The sequence below is a fragment of the Meriones unguiculatus genome, chromosome 15 (genome assembly GCF_030254825.1).
Source record: "Meriones unguiculatus strain TT.TT164.6M chromosome 15, Bangor_MerUng_6.1, whole genome shotgun sequence".
Taxonomy (NCBI): Eukaryota; Metazoa; Chordata; class Mammalia; order Rodentia; family Muridae; genus Meriones; species Meriones unguiculatus.
Genome location: NC_083362.1, coordinates 1,801,938 through 1,825,245, shown reverse-complemented (window position 1 = coordinate 1,825,245; position 23,308 = coordinate 1,801,938). Strand labels below are relative to the sequence as shown.

General features: G+C 45.9%; 1 protein-coding gene across 2 annotated transcripts; it reads left to right on the top strand.

Moving 5' to 3' along the window:
- The first annotated feature begins 9,755 nt into the window (after positions 1-9,755).
- On the top strand, positions 9,756-19,247 carry LOC110564360 (NXPE family member 3-like). 2 transcript variants are annotated; one of them, XM_060367962.1, is made up of 5 exons: positions 9,756-9,892; positions 13,283-14,025; positions 14,931-15,013; positions 18,322-18,387; positions 19,189-19,247. In XM_060367962.1, exons 1-5 carry the CDS (start codon positions 9,836-9,838, stop codon positions 19,230-19,232), a joined length of 993 nt encoding a protein of 330 aa, XP_060223945.1. In that variant the 5' UTR covers positions 9,756-9,835; the 3' UTR covers positions 19,233-19,247. The 2 variants fall into 2 exon arrangements, with proteins under 2 accessions (XP_060223945.1, XP_060223946.1); XM_060367963.1 differs by lacking the exon at positions 9,756-9,892 and adding an exon at positions 10,248-10,401.
- The last annotated feature ends 4,061 nt before the right edge of the window (positions 19,248-23,308 follow it).

Genomic DNA, 23,308 nt, shown 5'->3' with positions numbered 1-23,308 from the left:
TTCACAGCAATAAAACCCTAAGACACTTTCTATTCCTGAGTGCTTTGATTACAGTTGTACATCACCTCATCTTGCTAATAATGTGGCTCTGGGGGGTCAAACCAAGAGTTTTGTACATGCTAGACAAGACAAAAAAACAAAACAGCAACAGAAAAACAACAACAAAACCCCTAAAAAATATGCCAGTTTTCTTCCCTTGGGAAATGAGAATCTGAGAGAGTCCAGGGGCAGTAGTGTGCTCCTTTAATCCAGAACTAGGGATGTAGAGATAGGGACATACAAAGCGGTCCCAAGGCCAGCCTGGGTCACTTAGCAAGACTCTATCACCGGCCAGAACCGAGCCTTCCACCAGAGGGCAGTCTTTAGCTCTGCTGCCTGCCGGTCCTGGTTTCCCAACCCTGCAAATCTCTCTTGCAAACCCAGAAGAAATCCCACTCCTGTATCTTTCACCACCTTATCCTAGACTTAGCAGGAGGAAGTTTTTGGGTTTTGCTTCTTTGTTTTAGAGACAGGCTTTCTCAGCTACTGTTTTTTTTTTTTTTTTTTTTTTTTTTTCCACAATGGAAAACTACTCAGCTATTGAAAACAAGGGCATCTTGAAATTTGCAAGCAAATGGTGGGAACAAGAAAATATCATCCTGAGTGAGGTAACCCAGACCTAGAAAGACATGCATGGCATGTATGCACTCATAAGTGGATACTAGCCATAAAGTACAGGAGAACCAGGATACAATCCGCAGACCTAAAGAAGCTAAGTTACAAGGAGGGCCCAAGGGAGGATGCTTGAATCTCACTCAGAAGGGGAAATAAAATAGGCACTGGTGGTGGATGGAGGGAGGGACCTAGTTAGGAGAGGGGATGGGGAGGGGAGTGAGGGTAGGGTTAGGAGTAGGAAGAACAGGGTGGAGAAAAGGGCCGGGTGAGAGAATGGAAGTTGGAGGTGGGTGTCATCTCTGGGAATTGCCAGAGACCTGGGATAGGGAAGGCTCCAGGAAGTCTATGGGGTCACCCTAGCTGAGACTCCTAGCAGTAGGGGATTTGGAGCCTGAAGTGGCCACCTCCTGTAGCCAGGCAGGACTTCCAGTGGAGAGATAAGGACACCAACACACTACAAAACCTACCCAAAATTTGCCCTGCCTGTAAGATGTGCAGGGACAGAGATGGAGCAGAGATTGAGGGAAGGGCCAACCAAGAACTTAAGACCCACCCCATCAGAGAGAACCAACCCTGGACTATTGATGTTACTCTGCTATGCTTGAAGACGAGCCTAGCACAACTCCTCTGAGAGGTTTCACCCCGCAGCTGGTGGAAACAGATGCAGAGACCCACAGCCATCTCTCCGGCCACAGAGTAAGTTTCTTTACACACAGAAGGCAGAAGCCTGACAACCCTGAAGGACAATCTGTATAAATGCCCAGGTAAAAGGCAGGGTCAAGGGTTAGTGATATACACTGGTGGCAGAGCTCCTGCCTACAGTAAGCAAGGCCCTGGTTTTAGTCTTGAGCAGCAGCAGCAGGAAAAAAGAAAAGAGGGTGGGCGGATTTAAGATATGGAGTGGACAGAGCCAGTGTGGGCTACATAGTGACTCCCAGGCTGTTCTGGGGCGTAGAGAAGATCCTGTCTCCAAACAACCAGCACACGCTCAAGGCGGCCTTGCTTTACAGGAAATCTCCACACAGCTCAAAACCCCGAGCAAAGGGCCAGAGAGATGGCGCAGTGCTTAAGGGCACTGGTCGTTCTGACCTAAGACACGCTGTGATTCCCAGAACTCAAGTGCAATGGCTCACAGTGGTCTGAAGCTCCAACTCCAAGGGATCCCAAACCTTCTCCTGGCCCCCATGAGCATAGCACACATGTGCTTGTGTGAACTTCCCTCTCTGTCTCTCTCTCTCTTTCTCTCTCTCACACACAGAGAAATGGAAATAAAATAAAGGATTTCTAGCATTTATCTCTCATGTCTAACTCTCTGTCACCTGACTGAAAAGATCTTTAGCTCCTTGTTAATCTTTACATCAAAACAGGTGGCATGTGCACACTGCCAGCCAATTGATAACTAAAAATGAAACCAAGACCGTAACAAAGGAGATGCCCAGATTTCTCTCCATTGACCAGATTCCAAAGCAAAGTCAACACGAAGAAAGACGGCAGACGTCAGCAAGGAGAATCCAGTGCGTGTGGCGTGAAACAGGAGGCTTTTCTTCACTCTGGCCTTTGAGACCCATGCCACAGGAAAGCATATCTCTAAAGGTTAGACCTATCTGTGCCATTTTATATATGGTGTTTGGCACAGATTATGAAAAAAGTTTGTTTTGGGGGTGCTAAGAATGGAACTTGGAACCTTGTACATGCTAGGTGAGTACCACTGGGCCACAGCCCAACCTCTTGCTGGGGGATTCTAGACAGGTGCTCTGCCACACAGCTATACCCTCAGGCTCAAATAAAAGTTTTGGGTTGAAATTTCAGCTTCTCTTTTTAAATCATATGATAAAATGTGGTGCATGGAAATGATTTACCTCCTAGCTAGGTCCAAGGACACAATGTTTTAACAGTTATTCTCCTTTTGTTCCAAAGGACATGGTATTTTAACTCTTAGGCTATTTGCTCTCCCTGTCACAGAGTTAGGAGACCTGTAGACAAGGAAACAGTGTGAAGATACTTTGAGATAAACAGGGTCTGTAGAGGAAGTGGAGACAAGCCTGCTCCAGGGCCGGGAACTCAGGGAATGCAAACAGCACATGACAGCTTGTCGTGTTTGTGTAAGAAATGCCCCCATGGACTCAAGTTGATGCTCAGTTGGTGGCACTGAAGGAGGGGAATATTATGGGCCCTTTAGGAATTGCTGCCTTGCTGGAGGAGTTTGTTACCAGGGATGGGCCTGGAGGTTTCTGGTTTACTCTACTTCCTGATATGATTGCTTAGCTTCCTGCTGCCATGCCTCCTCTGCCATTAAAGTTTTTCCCTCTCTCATTTGGACTCTTTTTTCCATGAGTTACAGCAAAAGGAAAGAAACTAATACGCAAATATAACCTACATTATACCAGACTGGTTTTAATACCCATAAACCACAATGACTCAGCCTCCCAAGTTGCAGAGATTATTGGAAATTGCCCTCTCCCGGCAGTGTGAACTATTAAAAATTTAAAGATTGTTTTACTGTCTGTGTGTCTGGGTGCTTTGCCTGCATGTATGCTATGCACATAATGGTGCCAGTGGAGTTCAGAAGAGGCACCGGGTTCCCGGCGGGGTTGTTACAGGTGGTTGTGAGCGATGGTGTGGGCGCTGGGACTCCATTCCAGGTCTGCAGCAAGTGCCCTGGAGCTCTGAGCCGTCTGTCCAGCCTTCTTGTTTCGTTTTGGTTCCATCAGTGGTTGATGAACCATTAGCCAACCCCGTGTTAGCCAAATGCAGTGACCATTCCATTGCTTCCCACAGGTCAATAGGTGCCTCTTTTGGGGAGTGGCTTAGGGATGGAGATTATAGGCAACTGAGCCATTTCCTCAGTATGCTCCACATGCTGGTCATGAAGGAATTCAGAGAGGTACCTGTTCCACCGTAACAATTTTCCTTCCATGGCTAAGCCTGTGAAGGACTCTGCCTTTGGACGGATCCAACCCATCATTATAAGGGGCTGAAGTCCAAGATGGCAGGGAACATTTGGCAATGTACAGTCTAACATTCTAACATGGAATTAAGACATGTGGTTTTAAAAAGAGAACACGTTTTTCATTTTATGCCAGTAAGGCAACTGTGCCTTTGGTAAATTATAATTCAAAAATGTTATCTTCTAAAAATTTTTCATGCATGATCAAATGAAAGGCATTTGTTAGTCTTTTTAAGTTAGTTTGGACCGAGTGAGCAAGCTGTTTGATGAATCACCCTCTCTCCTTCTTCAGGAGGTCTCTCCTGTTCGAATCTACTCTTTGTCAATTTTGATGGTAAACAGCTTTTCTCTCCCAAAGCCTCTTTCCCATCGTAATGCATATCCAGGTTTTTGTTTTGAGGCCAACACATTTTAAGCACATGGACTGATTTGATTCTACTATTTTTATTTTTTACCAACCAATTCTGTGTGCAGCTGCTGCTCCTTGCTCGTTAGCACTGAAACATTAAAGTTAATAAAGCGCTGGTATCTTTACCACGCTTTTCTGTCTATGACGTATGTTTTTATGTATTTTAAAGGCGTGATTAGTTCTTCCTGTCACTGCTTGCCCTGCAGGATTGTGTATTACACTTGTGATATTCTTTATGCAAAACGGTTTCATTAATTAGAGACACATGCTCCGCATTGCCAGTCTTGAGTTGTGCTGGTGCCCCCATGATAGCGCAACTTCTGAGATGTGTAACTACAGAGTCATTCTTTTCAGAACTTGAAATGGTTGCCTAATGAAACCCATCTGCCAAATTTCATTTCTTTGGTACTTTTTGGGTTCCTTCCTTCATGTAATGAAGTTTGGTTATACAAGAACAAGTAGGACATTCATTGCCTTTTAATTTCCTTGTCTTGTTTCCTTTTGCCAAGTAATAGAAATATCTTTCTTCAAACCTTTGCTGTTAACATGGTGTTTCCTATGAAGTTCTGAGACTTCTAGCACGTTTCCTATTAATAGCTGATAATGTCATTTTACCTTGTGTTAGAGGGCCTGGTAGACTGTCTGGGGTCTGATATGTGTTATATACAATGGATGATTTCTATTTCTAATTACTTGTTGTAACTGAATAAATAGCTTAGGGTTAGATTTTTCACCAAACAGACTTTATATAGGGTTCTTAAGCACCTTCACCTCCCTTCCAACCCCCGACCTTAGGTAGGAGATCTGTAGATGTTTTTTACCTACTTCCTGCTGATTAGGGTCGATGGGTCTTTAGTGGATTACCAAACTCGGTTGTCAGGATACCAGTGTCCAGCCCGAAGGCCAGCACCAAGCAGCAACACGAGGTCAGGGAAAGCCACTAGACTCTGCTGGATTTCCGCGAGAAGCTCTCTGGAAAGTTTCTCTCTGTGGAGTCAAGTTCAGAAGCACGAAGATCAGCACTTGTCCACGCAAAAAGCGATGGAGTGTTTCCTCATGCAAACAGAACATTGCCATTGCCCTAAGTCCCGGCCAATCAGATGCATTCATCCTCAACCCCCCCTTCCCACTGCCCAAGGTTTATAGGTCCCTGTTTCACATGAAGTAAAGCAGCAGGCACCATCTACCTCACGAAGGACTTCCGACACTGGCTGTTCACTGTGAGCTGGGGAAAGCTGGGCCTCACGTCTCCACCAGGAACTCACCGCTGGACCCCAGGACTCGACTTCTGGCCACGCAGTCGCCACAGAACCGCTGTGGTCGCCGCTGGCATCTGTCCCAGCAGGTCGAGCCTCTGGAGCTTCCTTGGCCAGCGGTTCCCAAAGCAGCTGCCGGACTCGCCAAGTCGGCTGGGCCCCTGCTGCCGCCTGGTGCCAGCTTAAAGGGCACCCACAACTAGACTGGAGATCTTGTGACACAGACCTCGCTCCAGGCTCATGAGAGCCCTGGCTTTATTCTCTTCTGCCCAGAGACCCATAGCTCAGACCTTCTGGTGGAGAAGCACACACTTCTGGCTTGGCAACCGGGCATCCTCGAATGCACACCATGTGAAATGGTGGCTTCCCCAAAATCTCCTCAAACCTAGTGTGTCTATAGAATTCCATTTAACTTCTTCCTAACTTGGGGGTGCCTATCCTCTCTTGGCAAGTCTTGCATAGTAACTGGATGAACTAAGCTTGGTTTTCTAACAACCTTGGGCTGCCCTTCGTCAGTAGGTTCTTGCCTAAATTCCTCTGTCTGAGTATTTTTCTCATTTTTATTTATAAGTCTCTAATTTTTATTCTAAGGCTTTACCATATCAATCGACTTTTCATATTTTCTTTTTTCCTGTATCTTTAAAGCTTTTTTTTTTTTTTGAAAGGGTACCGAAATCCACTATGGTTATTAAGGATAAAATATAAAATTCTAAAATGATAAAAATCATAATTAGTATTGAGCCAATTTCAGTTAAGTCATTTAGCTTTTCATTTTCTGCTTCTATTTTCAAGACATCTAAAGTAGCAGTATATACAGCTGTGCATGGTGACACACACCTATAATCCCAGCACTCAGGAGGCAGAGGCAGGCAGATCTCTGTGAGTCTGAGGCCAGCCTGGTCTACAGATCCAGTCCAGGACAGCCAGGGCTGCACAGAGAAACCCTGTCTCAAAAAAAGGAAGGAAGGAAGGAAGGAAGGAAGGAAGGAAGGAAGGAAGGAAGGAAGGAAGGAAAAAGAAAGAAAGAAAGAAGGAAAGAAGGAAGGAAGGAAGGAAAGAAAAAGAAAGAAAGAAAGAAGGAAAGAAGGAAAGAAAAAAGAAAGAAGGAAAGAAGGAAAGAAAGAAAGAAAGGAAGGAAGGAAGGAAGAAAGAAAGAAAGAAAGAAAGAAAGAAAGAACGAAAGAAAGAAAGAAAAAGAAAGAAAGACAACAACCATTACTATCCAGGCCCTAACTGCCAGGTCCAGCCCTGGTAAGGGAAGGGCGTGAAGGAGGGTGGATGCCAGAGTGACAAGGGCCAAAGGATGAGAGCTGGAACACTGTTCAGTCTTCTTTCATGGGAGATGGGACAGAGAGGAAGCCCCCTCGGTATGGCTTAACCTGCTCTGACAACTTGTGCCTCTTGGAAGCTTTACTTATACACAAAATCATTTCCTCAGAAACTTTGATTATCGATTACATAGCTTTAAGTCTTCTTTGGTTGTCTAAGTATATAGGAACGAAAGAACCAAAGCCAGCAAACAGCAAATTTCATAAGAACTAAAAATTAACATTATGATAAAATCAAGTGTTTTTTTTCATTCAAAGTTTTCTTCCTTATGATTGGTGTTGTAAAGCCTCGAGGTTACAAAAATGCTAGACAGGATGGCTCTGTTTGAGTTTGATTCTGTTACAAGTTCTGTTACAAGCATAGAAATGATAGATTAACAATTATTTCCTTCTACCTGTTACATCAAACTTATATTCCTTCAAAAGTTCAATCTTTCTGACCCTTGGTTGATCCTTTCATTCCTCTATTTTTCTTTTATATTTAAAATAAAACCATCATCTTTTTCATGGATTAAAAAAAATTGTACAGCCTTTTTACTTAACAGCAATCTGTCCTTTTGTCTTTATAATATCAGAAAAGTCCTGGTTTGACAAGTTTGTTCAGGAAGGCAGGCAGTTCGCTGAGTCAAAATGCTTGTCTCTGTGACTTTGTTATGAATCCTTGTTTCAATACAACTTCTTTCTTTAGTACCATCCTGTAGGGGATAGACTATCAGTGTTTCTAAACTTGTTTACTTTGCCTTCAGGGAGATACTAGCCTGATCAAAATCTCTTCTTGTCCATACTAGCTCCTTGTTTCTGAAGCTGAACATGAAAGCCTAGTCATTCAGTTACAGCTTTTCCACTTCCAAAATTTCCCAAAGTTTTTCTTCCTTAACAGGTTTTCTCAGATCCTCTACATCAGGCTTACTAATATCATGAATAATCTAACAGTAAATCTAAATAGATTCTATGGAAGACTCAGTTTCCTGCATTGCTGTTTTTTCCCAGGGAACCATTGTTAGTCTTACTATTTTTTATAACACTAGCTGTTGTCACATTATTCCAACTCAAGCTTTTGGAGAGAGGCCTTTAACAGGAAGTATCCACCATGGGCAGTGAAGGGTCAGTCCAAGGCACCCAGGCTCTGGAACTTCGTCAAGCGGGGCCCCCAGGACGCTTGTCCTCGACACCTAACACCTTGTATTAAGGTATTTCCTATTCTTAACTCTTTCCTTGAGGACTTTCTGGGTGACTTAACAAATCTGATAGCTTCTCACTTTGTCCACAGCTGTTGTGATTTCAGTCTGTGTGGTCATGCCACACAGACTGAAGAGCCAAATGCTGTTTTTAACAACATCTCAACTGTTCAGTTTTACAGTAAAAACTGAGGAGCCAGAGGCTGGGGTGAAAGTCTGCTAGCTCAGAGAGGTGGAGAAAGCACCCAGCTGACCTCCCAAAAGGAAAAGGAAGCACCCTTCCCGATGCTGTCTCAGAAGCTTTCACTCTGACTGTTCCCTTTGCTTCCTGTGTTTCCCTCTCTCCGTTGTCCTGACTTCCTCTTACTCTCTCTGTTTTTTTCCTGAGTTCACTCCCTGTCTGGTTGCTTGCTCCGACTCTTGCCCTAAGGCTAACTTTATTTGATTCCATTTACAATACTCAAACAGAAAGCTCTTGGATTAAAGGTGTGTGCTAGAGCTGAGCCACACCACAATTAGAACCAGGTTTATTCCAGTTTAAAAAAAAAAAAACAAACCACAATCTCAGGGTTCATAGTGTGATCAAATATCTCGCAACAATTCCCCCCTTATTTGTCTTTATAAAAAGGAAAGACTTTTAATCCTAACACAATAACAGACCAGAGCAGAGAACTGTGATATGTATAAATTTCTTTATCCTATTTTTATTGCATGCATGTTTGGCGTGCATGTGTATGTTTGTCACATGTGTGCTTGGTCCCTATGAAGATCAAAGTGGCCGTTAGATTCTCTGGAACAGGAGTTACAGGAGGCTGTAAGCCACTTTATGGTTTACTAGGACTTGAACCTGGGACCTCTGCAGGTGCAGTCGGTGCTCATAACTGCTTGTGTCATCTCTCTAATCCCTCTTGACACAAATAAACTTCTATATCTTGTTAGCATATAGTTTTGTAGGTGAAGAGGCACAAGGAAGGATAAGTAATAAGGAAGTAAGGAGTTAATTCTGTGAGCTAGTGATTTAGCAGGGGCGCCATTTAGTGAGCTAATAACCCTTTCTGCTTCAGGTGTCATTTTGCTTTAAGAATTAAAAAAAAAAAAAAAATACAATTTAAAGAGCAGAGCCAAATCCTTAGTAGCTGTTGCCCAATAAAGCTGTATCCTATCGACATAGCCCAAAGTGTGTTGTAAGTAATTGAGAGTGCACTGTTTGGGGAGCTTCATATGAAATCTGGAGCTATGTTTAAATTTGGCTCTTTTAGCTTATTTAAAATGAAAGTTGGGCAGTCATTTCAGTATTGATTGGATAAGCAGGAAAGGAGAATGCATCCAAATTATTAGTGACCGACACTCAGGAAATGTAATCAGCACGGCTTAGGTGCTTTATGTCCTAGTTGCAATTGTTCTGTACTAGAATTTGGGTCTGTTCGTTTTTTTCCCATGAAGGGACCATTGATCAGTCTATACTGTGTTCTTTTATCTGTGAGAAAAATGAACAACAACAACAAAAACAAATGAAAACTAAGCTCTGGGGCAGCCTAGCCATGGGTCAAGCAGCAGAGAAGACCCCTGCCCAGCCTCCAGCTCCTACCTGCCTGTGCTTGTCCTTGGAACTCAGGAGTTAAACTGGAAGGTGATCCAAGTGTGCGCTATCACACTTGGCAGTGAAAAGAGCCACAGAGTGGCTTGAATCTAAGGACTTTTGTGCTCTCAAGAAACACTCTGTTGCGCACACATGCCTGCTGGGTCATTGGAGGGCAAGGGCTTTACCGAATAGAACTACACTTGTGAACAGAGGTGCCTATGTAACAGAGCCAGCTGGGCCTCGGCACCGATAATTACCGTATTCCCTATTTGACACTGTGTACATATGTCAGGTACAGTGTTAAGGAAATTCAAGTCACAGTGAATCTTTATGCTGGAAGGGCTTGTAAAACTTATGACTTTGAGTGAGCGACCTGGATTTGTTCCTATAACTCAACAAGATTCTAGGCTGCGAGGATCCAGGCTCCATTAATGGGGTGTTCCAAGGGCTACAGGGTTCTGCGAGGATCCAGGCTCCATTAATGGGGTGTTCCAAGGGCTACAGGGTTCTGACCATGAAGTTAGTCTTCCTGGTTTTGGTAAGTACTTTCATTGCCTCTTGTTGGCTCCATTACTGCTTCTCCCTATGTTTGCATTGGTTAAATGCTTTAATCTTGGAGAATGACCCGAGGGAAGATCTCCTTCTTCCTCCTCCCACTCCTGAGGGGTATTTGGGAACACCAACTGCAGGGAGAACATTCTAGAAGGAGTGTGAGCAGGAGGGGTCCATCAGGGTGTCTAAAGTCAGAAGTTGCCCAGAAAAGTGCAAAAAGGAACTTGCTGGGAAGCCATGAGCGATGTCTGCTTGCCCTGCACAGCACAGCAGCAACAAAGAGAACACTTCTACCTACATCTGCATCGGTGAACAGATGGGTTTGTTGGGATTCCTTATAGGAGCACAATTAAGAGGTTGTCCCCAGCCAACCATGTCAACACCACTTCCCTGAAGCTGCAGAAATTCTCCTGTTAGGAGCGTTCACCTTCTCTGTGCCCCAGCACCTCCAGACACCACATGCATCTGGAGAAGAACTGCAGACAGCTGGACAAGGTTAGCGATGGGGGCAGCTGGACTCCCAGGTGAGGCTCTAATGACCCTCCCCAAGCCTTCCTTCTGCACAAGAAAGTCTACAGGCGGGGCCATGTGGAGGCTCCCCTGCCTGTCGTCACAGCTGCTCTGGGGAAGACGGTGATGGCCGTGCTCCTCACCAGCGCTCAGGTCCTCAGTTCTCTTGCCTTTAGAAGACGTTGTTCTGTCTGCCCCAGATGAGGAGAAAGAAGTCCTGACCTGACTTCTACTTTGCATATTATAATATAATATATAAAAAATCCTACAGGACAAACAGTTGTAGAAAGTTCTAACGTCACCTTAAAGGAAATGCTTATAAAACAAAAAGGAAGAATAAGGACCCCTCCTCCACCAGGGACAGGCTAAATAGGCTCTGTTAACTTTAACTTTTCTGAACATTAACAAGAAGGGAACAAAAGCAGCTGAAAGACACTGGGCTATAAAAACCCAGTGTGGAATTAAATCAGACTATACACTATAAGGATGTCTTAACATGAGAATGGAAGAAAGCAGATGCTCTGTATTGGGGACTGGGATCTGCTTATATTTTCGCAGGCAACAAAAAGCTGTGGACACCATTGAAACTAATAAAGCTCAGAGTTGAGCAGGGAAGGTCTTCTGGAAACCTTAGACCAGTCCCTGCCTTCTCCTAACAGCCAGAAAAGCCTGACCAAGCAACAGTCACACCTAACCACTGACAGGCCTGTGAGCAGGACTTTGGTCTCTTGCAATACAGAGCCATCCCCAATGCAGAGCAACAACAGGCCTATGGGCAGGACTTTATAAGACAGATTATGGTGAATATCATATCCTGCATGCCCAAGTCAGGGCTGCACGCCAAAGGTTCATAGGGCTGGGGGAGGGGGCTGGAGATTAAGAGACTGCAGGGAGTTAACTTCAGGAGAAATGATGCTGAAAAATAAGACAGTTCAGGACTATAGGAGGTTCAGGAAGCAGTACCCCTGTTACAGAAAAGAGAAGCATTGCTGCTAGGTTCTTATCTCAGCTGTGGATGTGCTCCTGAGAGATCAACAGAAAGATCACATCAGACACCTGAGAACACTGGAACAAACATTGGAAAGAATGGAGAAACAAAAACCACAAAGGCAAGCCAGGCCCAGTGGCGCCCACCTATGATCCCAACACTCTGGGAGGCAGAGGCAGGCGGATCTCTGTGAGCTCAAGGCAGCCTGGTCTACAAAGCAAGCCTAAGACAGCCAAGGCAACACAGAGAAACCCTGTCTAAAAATCAAAACAAAAAAAGAAAGAAAAAACCCCACCAAAGTAGCATGGCCACAGGGAGTGTCTGGGACAGCTTCAAAATTGCGCAATTAGTGGCTCAAACAAATGAGGAGAAATGTAATGGGATTTATGGTTGGTATAATGTTCTTTTGGAATGTATACATCTTACCCTTGTTCATTCAAATGCTGATTCCTCTGCCCTACTCTCTGGTTTCAATCCAGACATTGCATTGTGATACTTACTCTAAGCATCCTGTCTCAACTTTGTGTAAACATGCCAAAATAAAACAACCAGCCACAATGTTGAGCAATGGAGAGGAAGGAGTAGGCGGGAGAGGGGAGGAGCCAGAGGAGGAGAGAGAGCAGAGACAGAAGAAGAGGTCTTGGAGAGAATGAACTGGATCTAAAATTTCACAAAAAGCAAGTATAATGTGGGAAATCTAAATGTTAAGAAACTATGAGGGTTTGCAGGTTTAGGATGGAGTAACTATTGCCCAGCATTGTGTTCTAGGTTAATTAAATAAATCCCAGTCTCTGTGTAGTGATTTAGGTATACAGTTGGTTTAGGATTAACAGCAGCTTTACTAAACGTAATAGCAATAGTAAATATTAAAGAGTACAACAGGGATTTATCTTGTGTGCCTGGCCCTTTAAGGCATCCCCAGTGGCCCTTAACAATCCATTATTATTAGAAATGCTTGAACCTGTGACCTCCAGAGTTGGTTGCCTGTTGGATTTCTGGGAACAGTATAGGTTATAAAAAAACAAGCTGAGGCTGAGAAAGAGAAGTGGGCTAGCAGAGTGAGAGGAGAAAGCAGTTGGTGCAGAAGATACTGTTGAGACAGTTGAACCAGGAGAAGCTGGCCTGAGCAGATGGGCGAGAGCAGTGGTTACAGTTTGGAGCTGCTGATACTGGGAAAACTGGGAGAAGGGACTGTTTAAGCAGACTGTTGGGGACAGAGGGAGGAATGGTTGGAAGAAACATTTGAAGGGGCTGGGGGGAAGCTGGAAGGAGGGCTGGCAGGGAGTTAAGAGAAGTGGTTACTATTTGTAGCCACTAAAACCCACGTTTTACATGAATAAACACACACACACACACACACACACAATTAAAAAAAAAGCTAAGAGGCATTTGAAGCTAGAGAAATGGCTATGTGGTTAAGAGCACTGGCTGCTCTCACAGAGTACCTGGGTTTGGTTCCCAGCACCCACAGGGCAGCTCACAGCAATTTGTACCTCTGGATCCAGGTGATTCAATGTTCTCTTTCAGTCTCCTTGAACAGCAGGCATGCATGTGGTACACATACAGATGTGAGCAAAGAATTCATACATAAATATCTTTAAAAAATAAAATGAAGATAAAGAAGAACCCTAATGGTGCCCCAGTTTCCTTAGTAATATGGGGTGAGTTGAGACTCCCCAGAAATTCCAGTAACTCTGTCACTGCAGACGTGAGATCTCTTCCACACGAAGGTCATGGTGACTCAAATGCCAGGCTTAGGAGTACAGAATGGCAGAGTCAGATGGGTCTCCTAGGAGCTTCTCAGCCACGTGGAGCGCCTCCTTCCAAGAGTAAAATGGGCACACAGCACACTGGCATGTTCTCTTGCTTTACCCACAGGTGTTCTATCTCATGATGTCTTGGCCTGAACCCGTGACCCGTTGGATCCCACAACCTCTTCCTGCCGCTGCATACGTCTCAGAGTCTGTCAACTGGGATTCTCTCCCTCAAGAACTCACCAACCTGACCAGCCTTCTATACTGGCCTCCAACCGGTGGGCACAACAGTGACTTTTTGGCCTCAACCAGCCCCAAAACCTCCACCTACCACCTGGCGGGTCCTGCCCAGGCCACCTATATTCTGGGAAGCAACCTAGAGGCCATCCTTGTGGCTAGGGATCACTGGGGCAGGCCCAAGGCTCATGGTGGGGATCTGTTTCGGGCACAGCTGCTGGGCCCGGAACTGAAGGCAGGAGTGCCAGGGGAGGTGAAGGACCTGGAGAATGGCACCTACCTCTTGTCCTTCCCCCTGCTCTGGGCTGGCAGGGCCCAGGTGCAAGTGAGGCTGATCCACTCCAGCGAGGCAGTTGGGGTCCTGAGGAGAGTCTGGAGAGAAACACGGGCCACCGTGGATTTTAGAGGGTATTTCCAAGGAACGAATGGCATTCAAGAGGTTGTCACCTGCAACGTGGACCCCCAGTCGACTGGAGCCAGAGGGCCGACCTGCCAGTACAAGGATGTGGTTTCTGGGGAGATCTGGTTCTGTGCTCAGCCCCCAACTTTGCCCTGCAGTGCTTTAGTGGGTCACTCGAGTGGACGTTACCTGAAGGTGACCACACCACATGATGAACTCCTGCTGGCTGGGTAAGACACCTAGACTCTCGAATGTTCCCAGTTCTAACTGCAGGTATGTGGAGGTCAGGAGACAACTTGAGGAAGACAGTTCTCTCCTTCCACCATGAGGGGCCCAGCTATCACACTGACAATGTCAGGCTTGGCAACAAGCACCTTCATCATCATCACCATCACCATCACCATCACCATCACAATCATCATCACCATCACCATCATTATCATCAACATCACCATCATCATCATTATCATCACCATCATTATAATCACCATCACCATCATCACCATCACAATCATCATCACAATCACCAGCATTATCACCATTTCATAATCATCATTATCATCAACAACATCACCATCACCATCAACATCATCACCATCATTATCATCATCATTTAGGGATTCCTGATGCCCAGAGTGAACTTGAATTCCTTGGTGTTTAAGGGTGATCTTTTAGTGCAGGCAGAAAAGTCAAGTTCAAGGACCTTCTTGGCTTGGGATGCCTGAGCATGAGATCCTGTGTCAAAAAGGCAGGCGTGAGGGGGGATGCAGGTGGAGGGTTATTTTCCTAGTGACCCGGTGTTTCTGTAACAATACTAACGACATTTATTACTCTTTCTAGATTCTAGTGCCAGGAAAGTACATTTTCTCACTTGCTGTGGAGCTCTGTTTAGTATGAAAGAGATCTACGTGGCTCTTTGGTTATCTTAACTATTACTGAACTATTACTGAAGATTTTTCTCCTCCTTGTCTGCTCCTCCTAACTACTCTTCTCTCCCTGTGTTAGTGTGCTGGCTTTATTGTGGTGGCCTGGAATTAGGCAGAGGATAAATAGCCAGTCAATCATGGCATGCTCTTTGCAAATCAAATATCCCCTGGTCAACTGCCCTCAAAGCTCACACTCAGTGTTTCTTCAGGAATGTGACTGACCAGAAACTCCCTTCTGGCATCCCTGCCTTCCTGGTCACACCAGCAGAGCCTGAAAACAGGAATGATATGGGTGAGTGAGGCTGGAAGCAGTTGAGGTTGGAAATAATCATCAGCTTGGATGGGTTGTGGGCCTTTTTTTGTTCCTAAGACAGAGGGGGGGGTATGGGTGGGCTTCTCTCTCCTGTGCAGATGTAGATGGAGGCCACGCTGATGTCAGTAATGGATTTTACTTTAAGTTGTGTTGTTTCTTGCAGGGAAAGCAGTTTCATCTCTGGCAATAATCTGTTAACTGAAAGCAATCAGAGCAGGAAAAATTGGGGTCCTGCCAGCCCAAGGGTGGCTGGGTAGGTGGTGGGCAGAGCTCAAGCTGGAAGGAAGAGCTGATTCTGGTCCTTCCAGCCATAGCAAGCTAGCAAGGGAGGACCAGTGTCCATATTATTGTCTGTAAAGGTTCTGTTTTGGTTGTTGTTTGTTTTTGGTTTTGGTTTTCTGAGACAGGGTTTCTCTGTGTAGCCTTGACTTTCCTAACTCACTTTGTAGACCAGGCTGGTCTTGAACTCACAGAGATCTGCCTGCCTCTGCCTCCCTGAGTGCTGGGATTACAGTCATGTGCCACTGCATGTGGCTCCACAGAGGTTCTAAATGTGGTGTTTGCAAAGCAGTGAACCGAGAGGCTCTGAGTAGCCAGACACTCACAGTATTCAGAGGGACACAACCTCTATCCTGGGGCTCCCTCAGACAGGAAGAACCTGGAGGCATTTATGCCCCCCTCAGAGAAGTGATGGACCCCTGTGTTCATCGTGTGCCCAACCCAAAGGGAGACCGCATGGGAGAAAAAGAAGATCTGTAGGAGTCTCCCCAACAGCAGACAGAGCTGGAGTGAGGGTGGTGCTTGATTTTCCACATGAACAACACACACAAACACACACAAACACACACACACACACACAGACAGACAGACAGACAGACAGAGAGAGAAGTCTTTGTAAAAAAAAAAAAAGAACCTGCTCCACCTCTGATGAACACAAAGAACACTGGGCACAGGGTGGAATGTACCAGTTGCTTTATCCCTGAGGAGACCACATACAGTGCCCTAGAGAAGGCAAAGTTCGGTCTAGAGCCTCAGGAACAATGATCCAAGTGTGGAGCCACTCGGAAGATCTGGGCCAGGGTTCAAACAGCCTTATTGCAAGCATCCTCTAAGCCCCAAACGGATGGACACTGACCCAAGTACTTGAGGAGTTTGGACGTGTGGGCCACCACTCCTGCCAGGGAAGGTGCTGGCCACCAGCCACCAAGCCCTAGGCTGGGGGAAGGGCTACAGCTGTGATGAAGCACCCAGCCAGCAGGTCAATATTCTGGGCAGTAAACATGGCCAATCCTATAGAAAGGTCCTGTTTGATTTTTCAGACAAGTGTCTCACTGAGCATGGAGCTGGCTGTTCCAGCTACGCTGGCTGCTCAGTGAGGCCCTGGGCTCTGCTGTCTCCACCTCCCCAAGTGCTGGGGTTCCAGGAGCACCACACCCAGCTTTCAACATGTTCCAGGGGTCTGTCTTAGACCCTCACCCTCGCACATCACCCACCAAGCCATCTCCCCAGCCCTAACATGGGTTTTATTCCAGGACTTTAATCTCCTTCCTGCCAGGGAAGTATGTACTGTGGTTAGCCCTGAGGCTGTAACAGCATACTTCCTGGCTTCAAATGCTCTCACTGTCTTTTACTGTGCTTTTATAAGCCCAATGTATGGGCTGGATATATGGCTTAATGGAAGTGTACCTGCCTAGTACTTGGACAAGGTACAAGATATAATCCCTGGCTCTGATAAGAAAAAGAAAATATTTTATTAAGGTGTAACACACGTAAAACAACAGCTGTGTACATATATAATCTATGCAACTTCCTGAATTTACAGTAAGTATACACCTTTGAGGCCACTTCCACAATCCGTGCTGGACACATATCCATCACCTCCTTGATGCCAAACCTTTAAGCTTACGGATGTCAGGAGTGATGAGTACACGAACAAGGGGTTGGACAGGGGCTCTGAGGTTCAGAGCCCTGGTTGCTCTTCCAGAAGACCCGAGTTGAGATCTCAGCAACCATGTTGGGTGACTCTCAACTGCCTGAGGTTTCAGCCTAAGGGAATCCTCCATCTGGCCTTTGCACACAGATGGCATACACACATGCACATATGTTAAAAAAAAATAAAGAACACCAGGGTAAATTCAGCTTCTGGGCAGTGTGGTGCCTACCTACCATGTTGGCACTCTGGAAACAGGAAGGTCACAGTTCAAGCGTGGCCTCTCCTCATTTTGAATACAAACTTAGGATGAAACCCAGAGCTTCATGAGTGCCAGGCAGGCACGCTCCAGCTGTGTCCCTAAGTCCTGGCTCCTCCGTGTTTTCTCCACAGCACCAGCTCTCCCTTCTCCCTCTGGGTCCCTTCTCCCTGCTTTAAAGGGTCCTCTTGAGGCTTGGGCTCTGACTTTGGAGAACAAGGTTGGACAAACACTCGTGTGGATCATCTCTGTGGCTCTCCCTGCTTCTTGGATCTCTGTCCCTTTGGCTTCCTGTAGCCTTCCTTGGTGTGTGGTGGAGAGAGCAGGGCCTAAGCCCTGGGTACAGGAAGGCATCAGCACACAACCTTGGCCTGGAGGGGTCTCCACTTGCCCTTCTTCACATGCTTGTAATCCTTGCTTCTGACAGGGCTTCTGATGCTGTTCAGCTGAGGTTGGTAAGGCTTCACTATTTTAGAGATGGTCTCACTATGTAGCCCTAGCTGGCCTGGAGTGGGCTATATGTAGCAGGCTGGCCTTGAACTCACACAGATCCACCTGCTTTGGCCTTAAGAATCCTGGTATTAAAGGCATGCATTTCTCACGCCTGCTACTTTATTTTGTTTTTGAAACAGTCTTGGGTAACACAGGTTGACCTGAACCTCCTTTTTTCAATTTTTAAAAAGTGTGTGTATGTGTGTGTGTGTGTGTGTGTGTGTGCAGGGCACAGTAAAGGTGTGGGGGTCAGAGGGCACCTTGCTGAGATAGATTCTCTCTTTTCAATGCATGGGTCCAAGCATCAACCTCAGGCCATCAAGACTGGATACTGAGACACATTAATGGCCTTTAAAAATTACTCACCTGTTTATGATTACATATGTGTCCATGTGTGGGTGAGGGTATGTGTATGTCATAATGAGTGTGTGTGAGGTCAGAGGAAAACTCTGTGGAGTACTTGTCACCTTCCACCTTTATGTGGGGCCTGGAGAATTGACTCAAGTCACCACCAGGCTGCCACAGCAAATGCCTTTACCCACTATGTCATTTTGTGGGCACAAACTCAAGGTTCTGACCCCTTTGCCTCTGTCTCCTGAGTTACAGGCCAGAAGCTGACATGGCTGGCTTATTCAGTGCTGAGATTTGAACCCAAAGCATCAAACATACTAGGTAAGCATTCTCCAAACTCAGCTGCATCTCAAGCCATTTATGTTCTTTTTGTTTGTTGCTTTTGAGAAGGGTCTCACTATGTAGCCCTAGCTGGTCTGGAACTTGTTATGTAGACCGAGATGGCCTTCAGTTCATAGACTGGTTGCCTCTGCCCCCATAGGCATGAGCTACCATGCCTGGCCCATCATCATTTTTCTTGATTACCGTAAACTATAATATTCTAGGAACTCAGTGTTTCCATCTCTAAGTGGAGACAGGAACAGTGCTCCATCCTGAGTGCGGAGGTGTACACCTGGAGCTCTATAATCAATTAATTGTAGATCTATTTCATGTGGGCTTTTATGACTTCTTCCTTCCCAATCCCTGTAAATACCCCAACACCATGGAGGAAAGAAAGCTTAGTGGGGAGAAGGGACCGCAATCCTCTTTAGGTTCTTCCTGCAGGTTAGGGTCATTGAGCTCCTTGAGGCAAGTCCAACCTTCATAGTTAGGAGACCTGATTTCTCACCAAACTGCACCAACAGCAACCAGAAGCAGCAGGGGGAAGCGGCAGCCCTCTTCTTCCTCAGAGCTATGGACCCTGGGTCTCTCCTGGCTCTGGCATTTATTGTCTCTCAGAGTTGCCAGAATTAAACTATCTGAGCTGGCAAAGTTCAGGGTCCTCTCAGAGTCTGCACGGGGCAAATAGTCAGCTGCTGTGGGCAATCTGGGGCAGCCCCATATCTCACACCTGGGATTCAAACAAAACCATGTTTGCATAACATAACAATTTGTTTTGTATTTACTGTTTTTTTGAGACAGGGTTTCTCTGGGTAGCCCTGACTGTCCTGGATCTTGCTTTGTAGCCCAGACTGACCTCAAATTCAGGTAAATCTTCCTGCCTCTGCCTGCTGAGTGCTGGGATTAAAGGCATGTACCACCATGCCTGGCACATAACTGAGTTTTGACAGAAACCAAAACTTCCACTACACTTCCCTCCTTTAGTCTTAGAAGAAGAAGAAGAAGAAGAAGAAGAAGAAGAAGAAGAAGAAGAACAAGAAGAACAAGAAGAAGAAGAGGAGGAGGAGGAGGAGGAGGAGGAGGGGGAGGAGGAGGAGGAGGAGGAGGAAGAGAAACTGGCCTTTTCTCTAGTATGAATGGAACTATTCATACTAAAAGCAAGGAACTATTGTCAAAGAACTATTGACAATAAAGCAAGGAACTATTGTCAAACCAAACACTAACCTTATAACTCTGGTCTGCTCTTGTCTGGAATGGCTTGTACTTTTTGCTGCTGAGTCTTGAGCTAGGAATTCAAAGCTATTTGCTAATGGCAAGAGATTACCTCGTGTTTTACTCTTGGACCTGCACTCACTGGGCCAATGATGCCTTTTACCACAGCGCCCACAAACCCCAGGAAAATCAGCCATTTGTGCCTTGAACACAATGGTGCCAGAAATGGCTTTGCTTTTCTGGCAGAAAGTACCATATTTCTCAGAGTTAACACACTGGGGCTGTTTTGAGTTCTGAGGCTTTTAGCAGCTGGGTCCCAATTTCTTTTCAAATGACCATATTTACTGCAGTTGAAGCACCAAGTGTTCTGGTGGTAAGCTTGTAACCCCAGGCTCTCCTCTGGCAGCTCAGTTTGCTCAAGATTAACCCTTTCTCTTGAAACAGGCTGTTTCTCTTTCTCCCTTTCTCCCTGTACTTCTCCTGGGTCCCAACCTGCCCAGGAGCTGTGAGAACTTGACACCAAAAGTGCATGGAGTTGGGCAGGGTGGCAATTTCAGGAAACTCTGCTTCTCAGTCTGTACCCTTTTGTTCTCCTTTTCCAGTGGTGCTTTCGCTTCCAAGCTCTTCCATCTCAAGCCACAAACTCTCTACTTGCACAGCCTCTGCAATCCTCTCAAGCGTGAGAGGATCGAGTGATAATTCTGGTTTCTATATTCTATCCATTGTTTGTTTCTTAGACCGCACATATCCACTTGCAACTTTCCCAATTGTTCAACCATTCTCCCAATCTCTTTTGAGTGGAATACAGGAAGAAGACTAAGCAAAAACAGAAAATCCCCTCTGGGAGCAAAACGGGAGAGAACCCAGTGGCAGTAGCTGCTATAAACTTTTTGCTGACATCTTGAAACAGTATATTAATTCCTTCATACCCTGCTTTCTCCTCTACAGCATTAGAAACCAGATTTTTCACTATTCCAAGCCCTATATCTGAGCACCTCTTGTAGGTGTCTATATTTCAACTATTTTAGGTTCTTATACCTCTACCTCTACGACCCTTCTCCACCCCAATCCCTCCCAACTCTAGAACACTATGTAAGAGAGAAAGAAGGGTAGTGGGCAGAAGGGCCATAGTTCATTTTACTACTTCCTGATGGTTAGGGTTGTTGGGTTCCTTGGGGCAAGTTCAGTCTTCATAGTCAGGATATCTCCAACTTCTTCATGTCAAACTGCATCAACAGCAGCCAGGACCAGCAGGGGGAAGCATCATTTGCCCCCTTTCTCTCTCTAAGCTCTGGCCTTCATTCCCTCTCCACAGTCCTCAGAATTGACCTATCTGCAGCTGGCAAAAGCTCATGCCCAAAGGAGATAGTCTGCTGCTGTGGGCAGCCCCCTATCCCAACTTGGGATTCAAACAAAACCATGTTTACATAACATAACTGAGTTTTTAAAGAAAGCAAAACTTCCACTACAGAGTTCCAGCATTCTGGAGGTGAAGGCAGGAAAAGTAGAAAGTCAAAGCCGTTCTCAACTGAATAGCAAGTTTAAGACAACCATGAGCTTTATAAGACTGTTTCACACACACGTACACACACACACAGGAGAGAGAGAGAGAGAGAGAGAGAGAGAGAGAGAGAGAGAGAGAGAGAGAGGGCGGGAGGGAGATACACCATAACAGAATGTCACAGTTCTCTGTGAGAATACCTGACTGGAGCATGGAAATGGATCAGTGGGCAAACATGACCTGAGTTCAAACCCTGGGACATACGTGGTGAAGGGAAGAACTGACTCCCAAAGAACTGACTCTGAGTACACACATGTGCTGTGGCCTGCACACACAAATAAACACATGTAAAAAAGTTAATTTACAAAACATTGTAAACAATGCCACACATTTTATAAGATGTTCATTTAAAAAAAAAACCTTCGGGGGCTGGAGAGATGGTTCAGTGGTTAAGAGCGCTGTCTGCTCTTCCTAAAGGACCGGGGTTCAATTCCCAGCACCCACATGGCAGCTCACATCTGTCTCTAATGCACATTCCAAGAGATCTGACACCTTCACACTAATGCACATAAAATATAGTTAAATAAATTATTTTTTAAAAAAAATTTCTGTTTTCGTCTTCTCAAGCCTCGTCCTCGAGGCCGTCATGCCGCCCTGGCCACCTGTCTCTAAAACCCTCTGGCTTCTACCACCAAGACAGATGGCACTCGACGTTCTGCTCCAGCCACTCCTTCCCCACTGCGGACAGCATCCTGAGTTGCCTGGCTGGCCGCATGGTCTACATGATGGGGGACTCCACCCTCCGGCAGTGGTGGGAGTATCTGCGGGACACGGTGCCCTGTGAGTGAGCATGAGGGGAGCATGTGTGCACTCAGGCTGCAGAAGGCAGACAGCAACTGTGCTGAGGGAGGCCCCTGGCTTAGCGGACAGGTGGGGCAGGATGCTGGTCTTCCTGAAGGCACCTGAGTGGAGGCGTGAGCTGGTTTGCTCTGTTTTATGAGGCAGCGTCTCGCTATGTAGCTCTGGTTGGCCTGGAACTCCCTTTGTGATCAAGATGTCCTCAGAGTCACAGAATCCACCTGCCTGTGCACACTGAATGGTAGATTTAAAGGCATACTCCACCAAGCCCAGCCTGGTTGAGTTTTAACAACTCTGTGTCTGTGTGTGTGTGTGTGTGTGTGTGAGTAATAAGTGTGTGCAGGTATGTGTACGTGTCATGGCACAGGTCCTGTGGAGGTCACAGGACAGCTCTCAGAAGTCACTTCTCTCCTTCCAGGGATGAAGCTCAGGCCATCAGGCTTGCACAACTTTCAGCTGATGAGTCATCTCACTAGCCACACCACACTAGGCAAGCATTGCAAACCCTAACCTACATACCCCGCCAGCATTGTCTGGGATCATTTTTTATTCTTGTGTGCATATGTGTGTCTGTGTATTTGCCATGTTTTTGCAGGTGACCATGTGAGCCAGAAGAGGGCACTGTTCCCATTGGCAGTGGAGTTACCAGGAGTTATATGCCATGACCTAATGGAGGTTCTCTGTAGGAGCAGTGGCCACTTACCACTGCTTGGGCCCTCTCCAGCCCCATCCTCTCTATTTTAAAGCTTGTCGGGCACATGGCTTTGTTGTATCTTCAGGCATATTTGCACATTGGTAATTTTTAAAAATTTATATTTATTTAATTGTCTGTGAGCATTTTATCTGTATTTCTATGCAGCACCTGTGTGGAGGGCCTGTGGAGGTTGGAGGAGGGTGTCCAGACTCCCTGGAACTGGAGATACAGATGGTTGTGAGCCATCATGATGGCACAGGGAATCAAACTTGGGTTCTCTGAAAGAGCAGCCTGGGCTCTAGATCATGGAGACTCTCTTCAGCCACTTTTTTGTATGTACTTTTTTGGAATGTACTTTTTTACTCTAAGCATTTAGTTTGTTGAGGGATAGACAAGTAGAATCTAGCAGTATTCAGGGGGTTCTGTTTGTCACTGTCTGGACCTAACCTGGCTCCAGACACTTTAGAAATGGATCTCTCTGTCTCTCTGTCTCTGTCTCTCTCTCTCTCTCTCTCTCTGTGTATGTGTGTCTTCTTTCTCTCTGTCTCTGCCTCTATCTGTCTGTCTTTCTCTCTTTGGTTTTTTGAGACAGCATTTCTCTTCTGTGTAGTACTGGCTGTCCTGGAACTTGCTCTGTAGACCAAGCTGGGCTTGAA

Bases quoted from the DNA above. Each gene is read 5' to 3' on its own strand.
- LOC110564360 (XM_060367962.1), top strand. From the start codon at position 9,836: ATGGGGTGTTCCAAGGGCTACAGGGTTCTGACCATGAAGTTAGTCTTC. The intron at 14,026-14,930 runs GTAAGACACCTA...GTGTTTCTTCAG, and splicing joins GATGAACTCCTGCTGGCTGG to GAATGTGACTGACCAGAAAC. The intron at 18,388-19,188 runs GTAAGCATTCTC...TTTTTGAGACAG, and splicing joins CAAAGCATCAAACATACTAG to GGTTTCTCTGGGTAGCCCTG.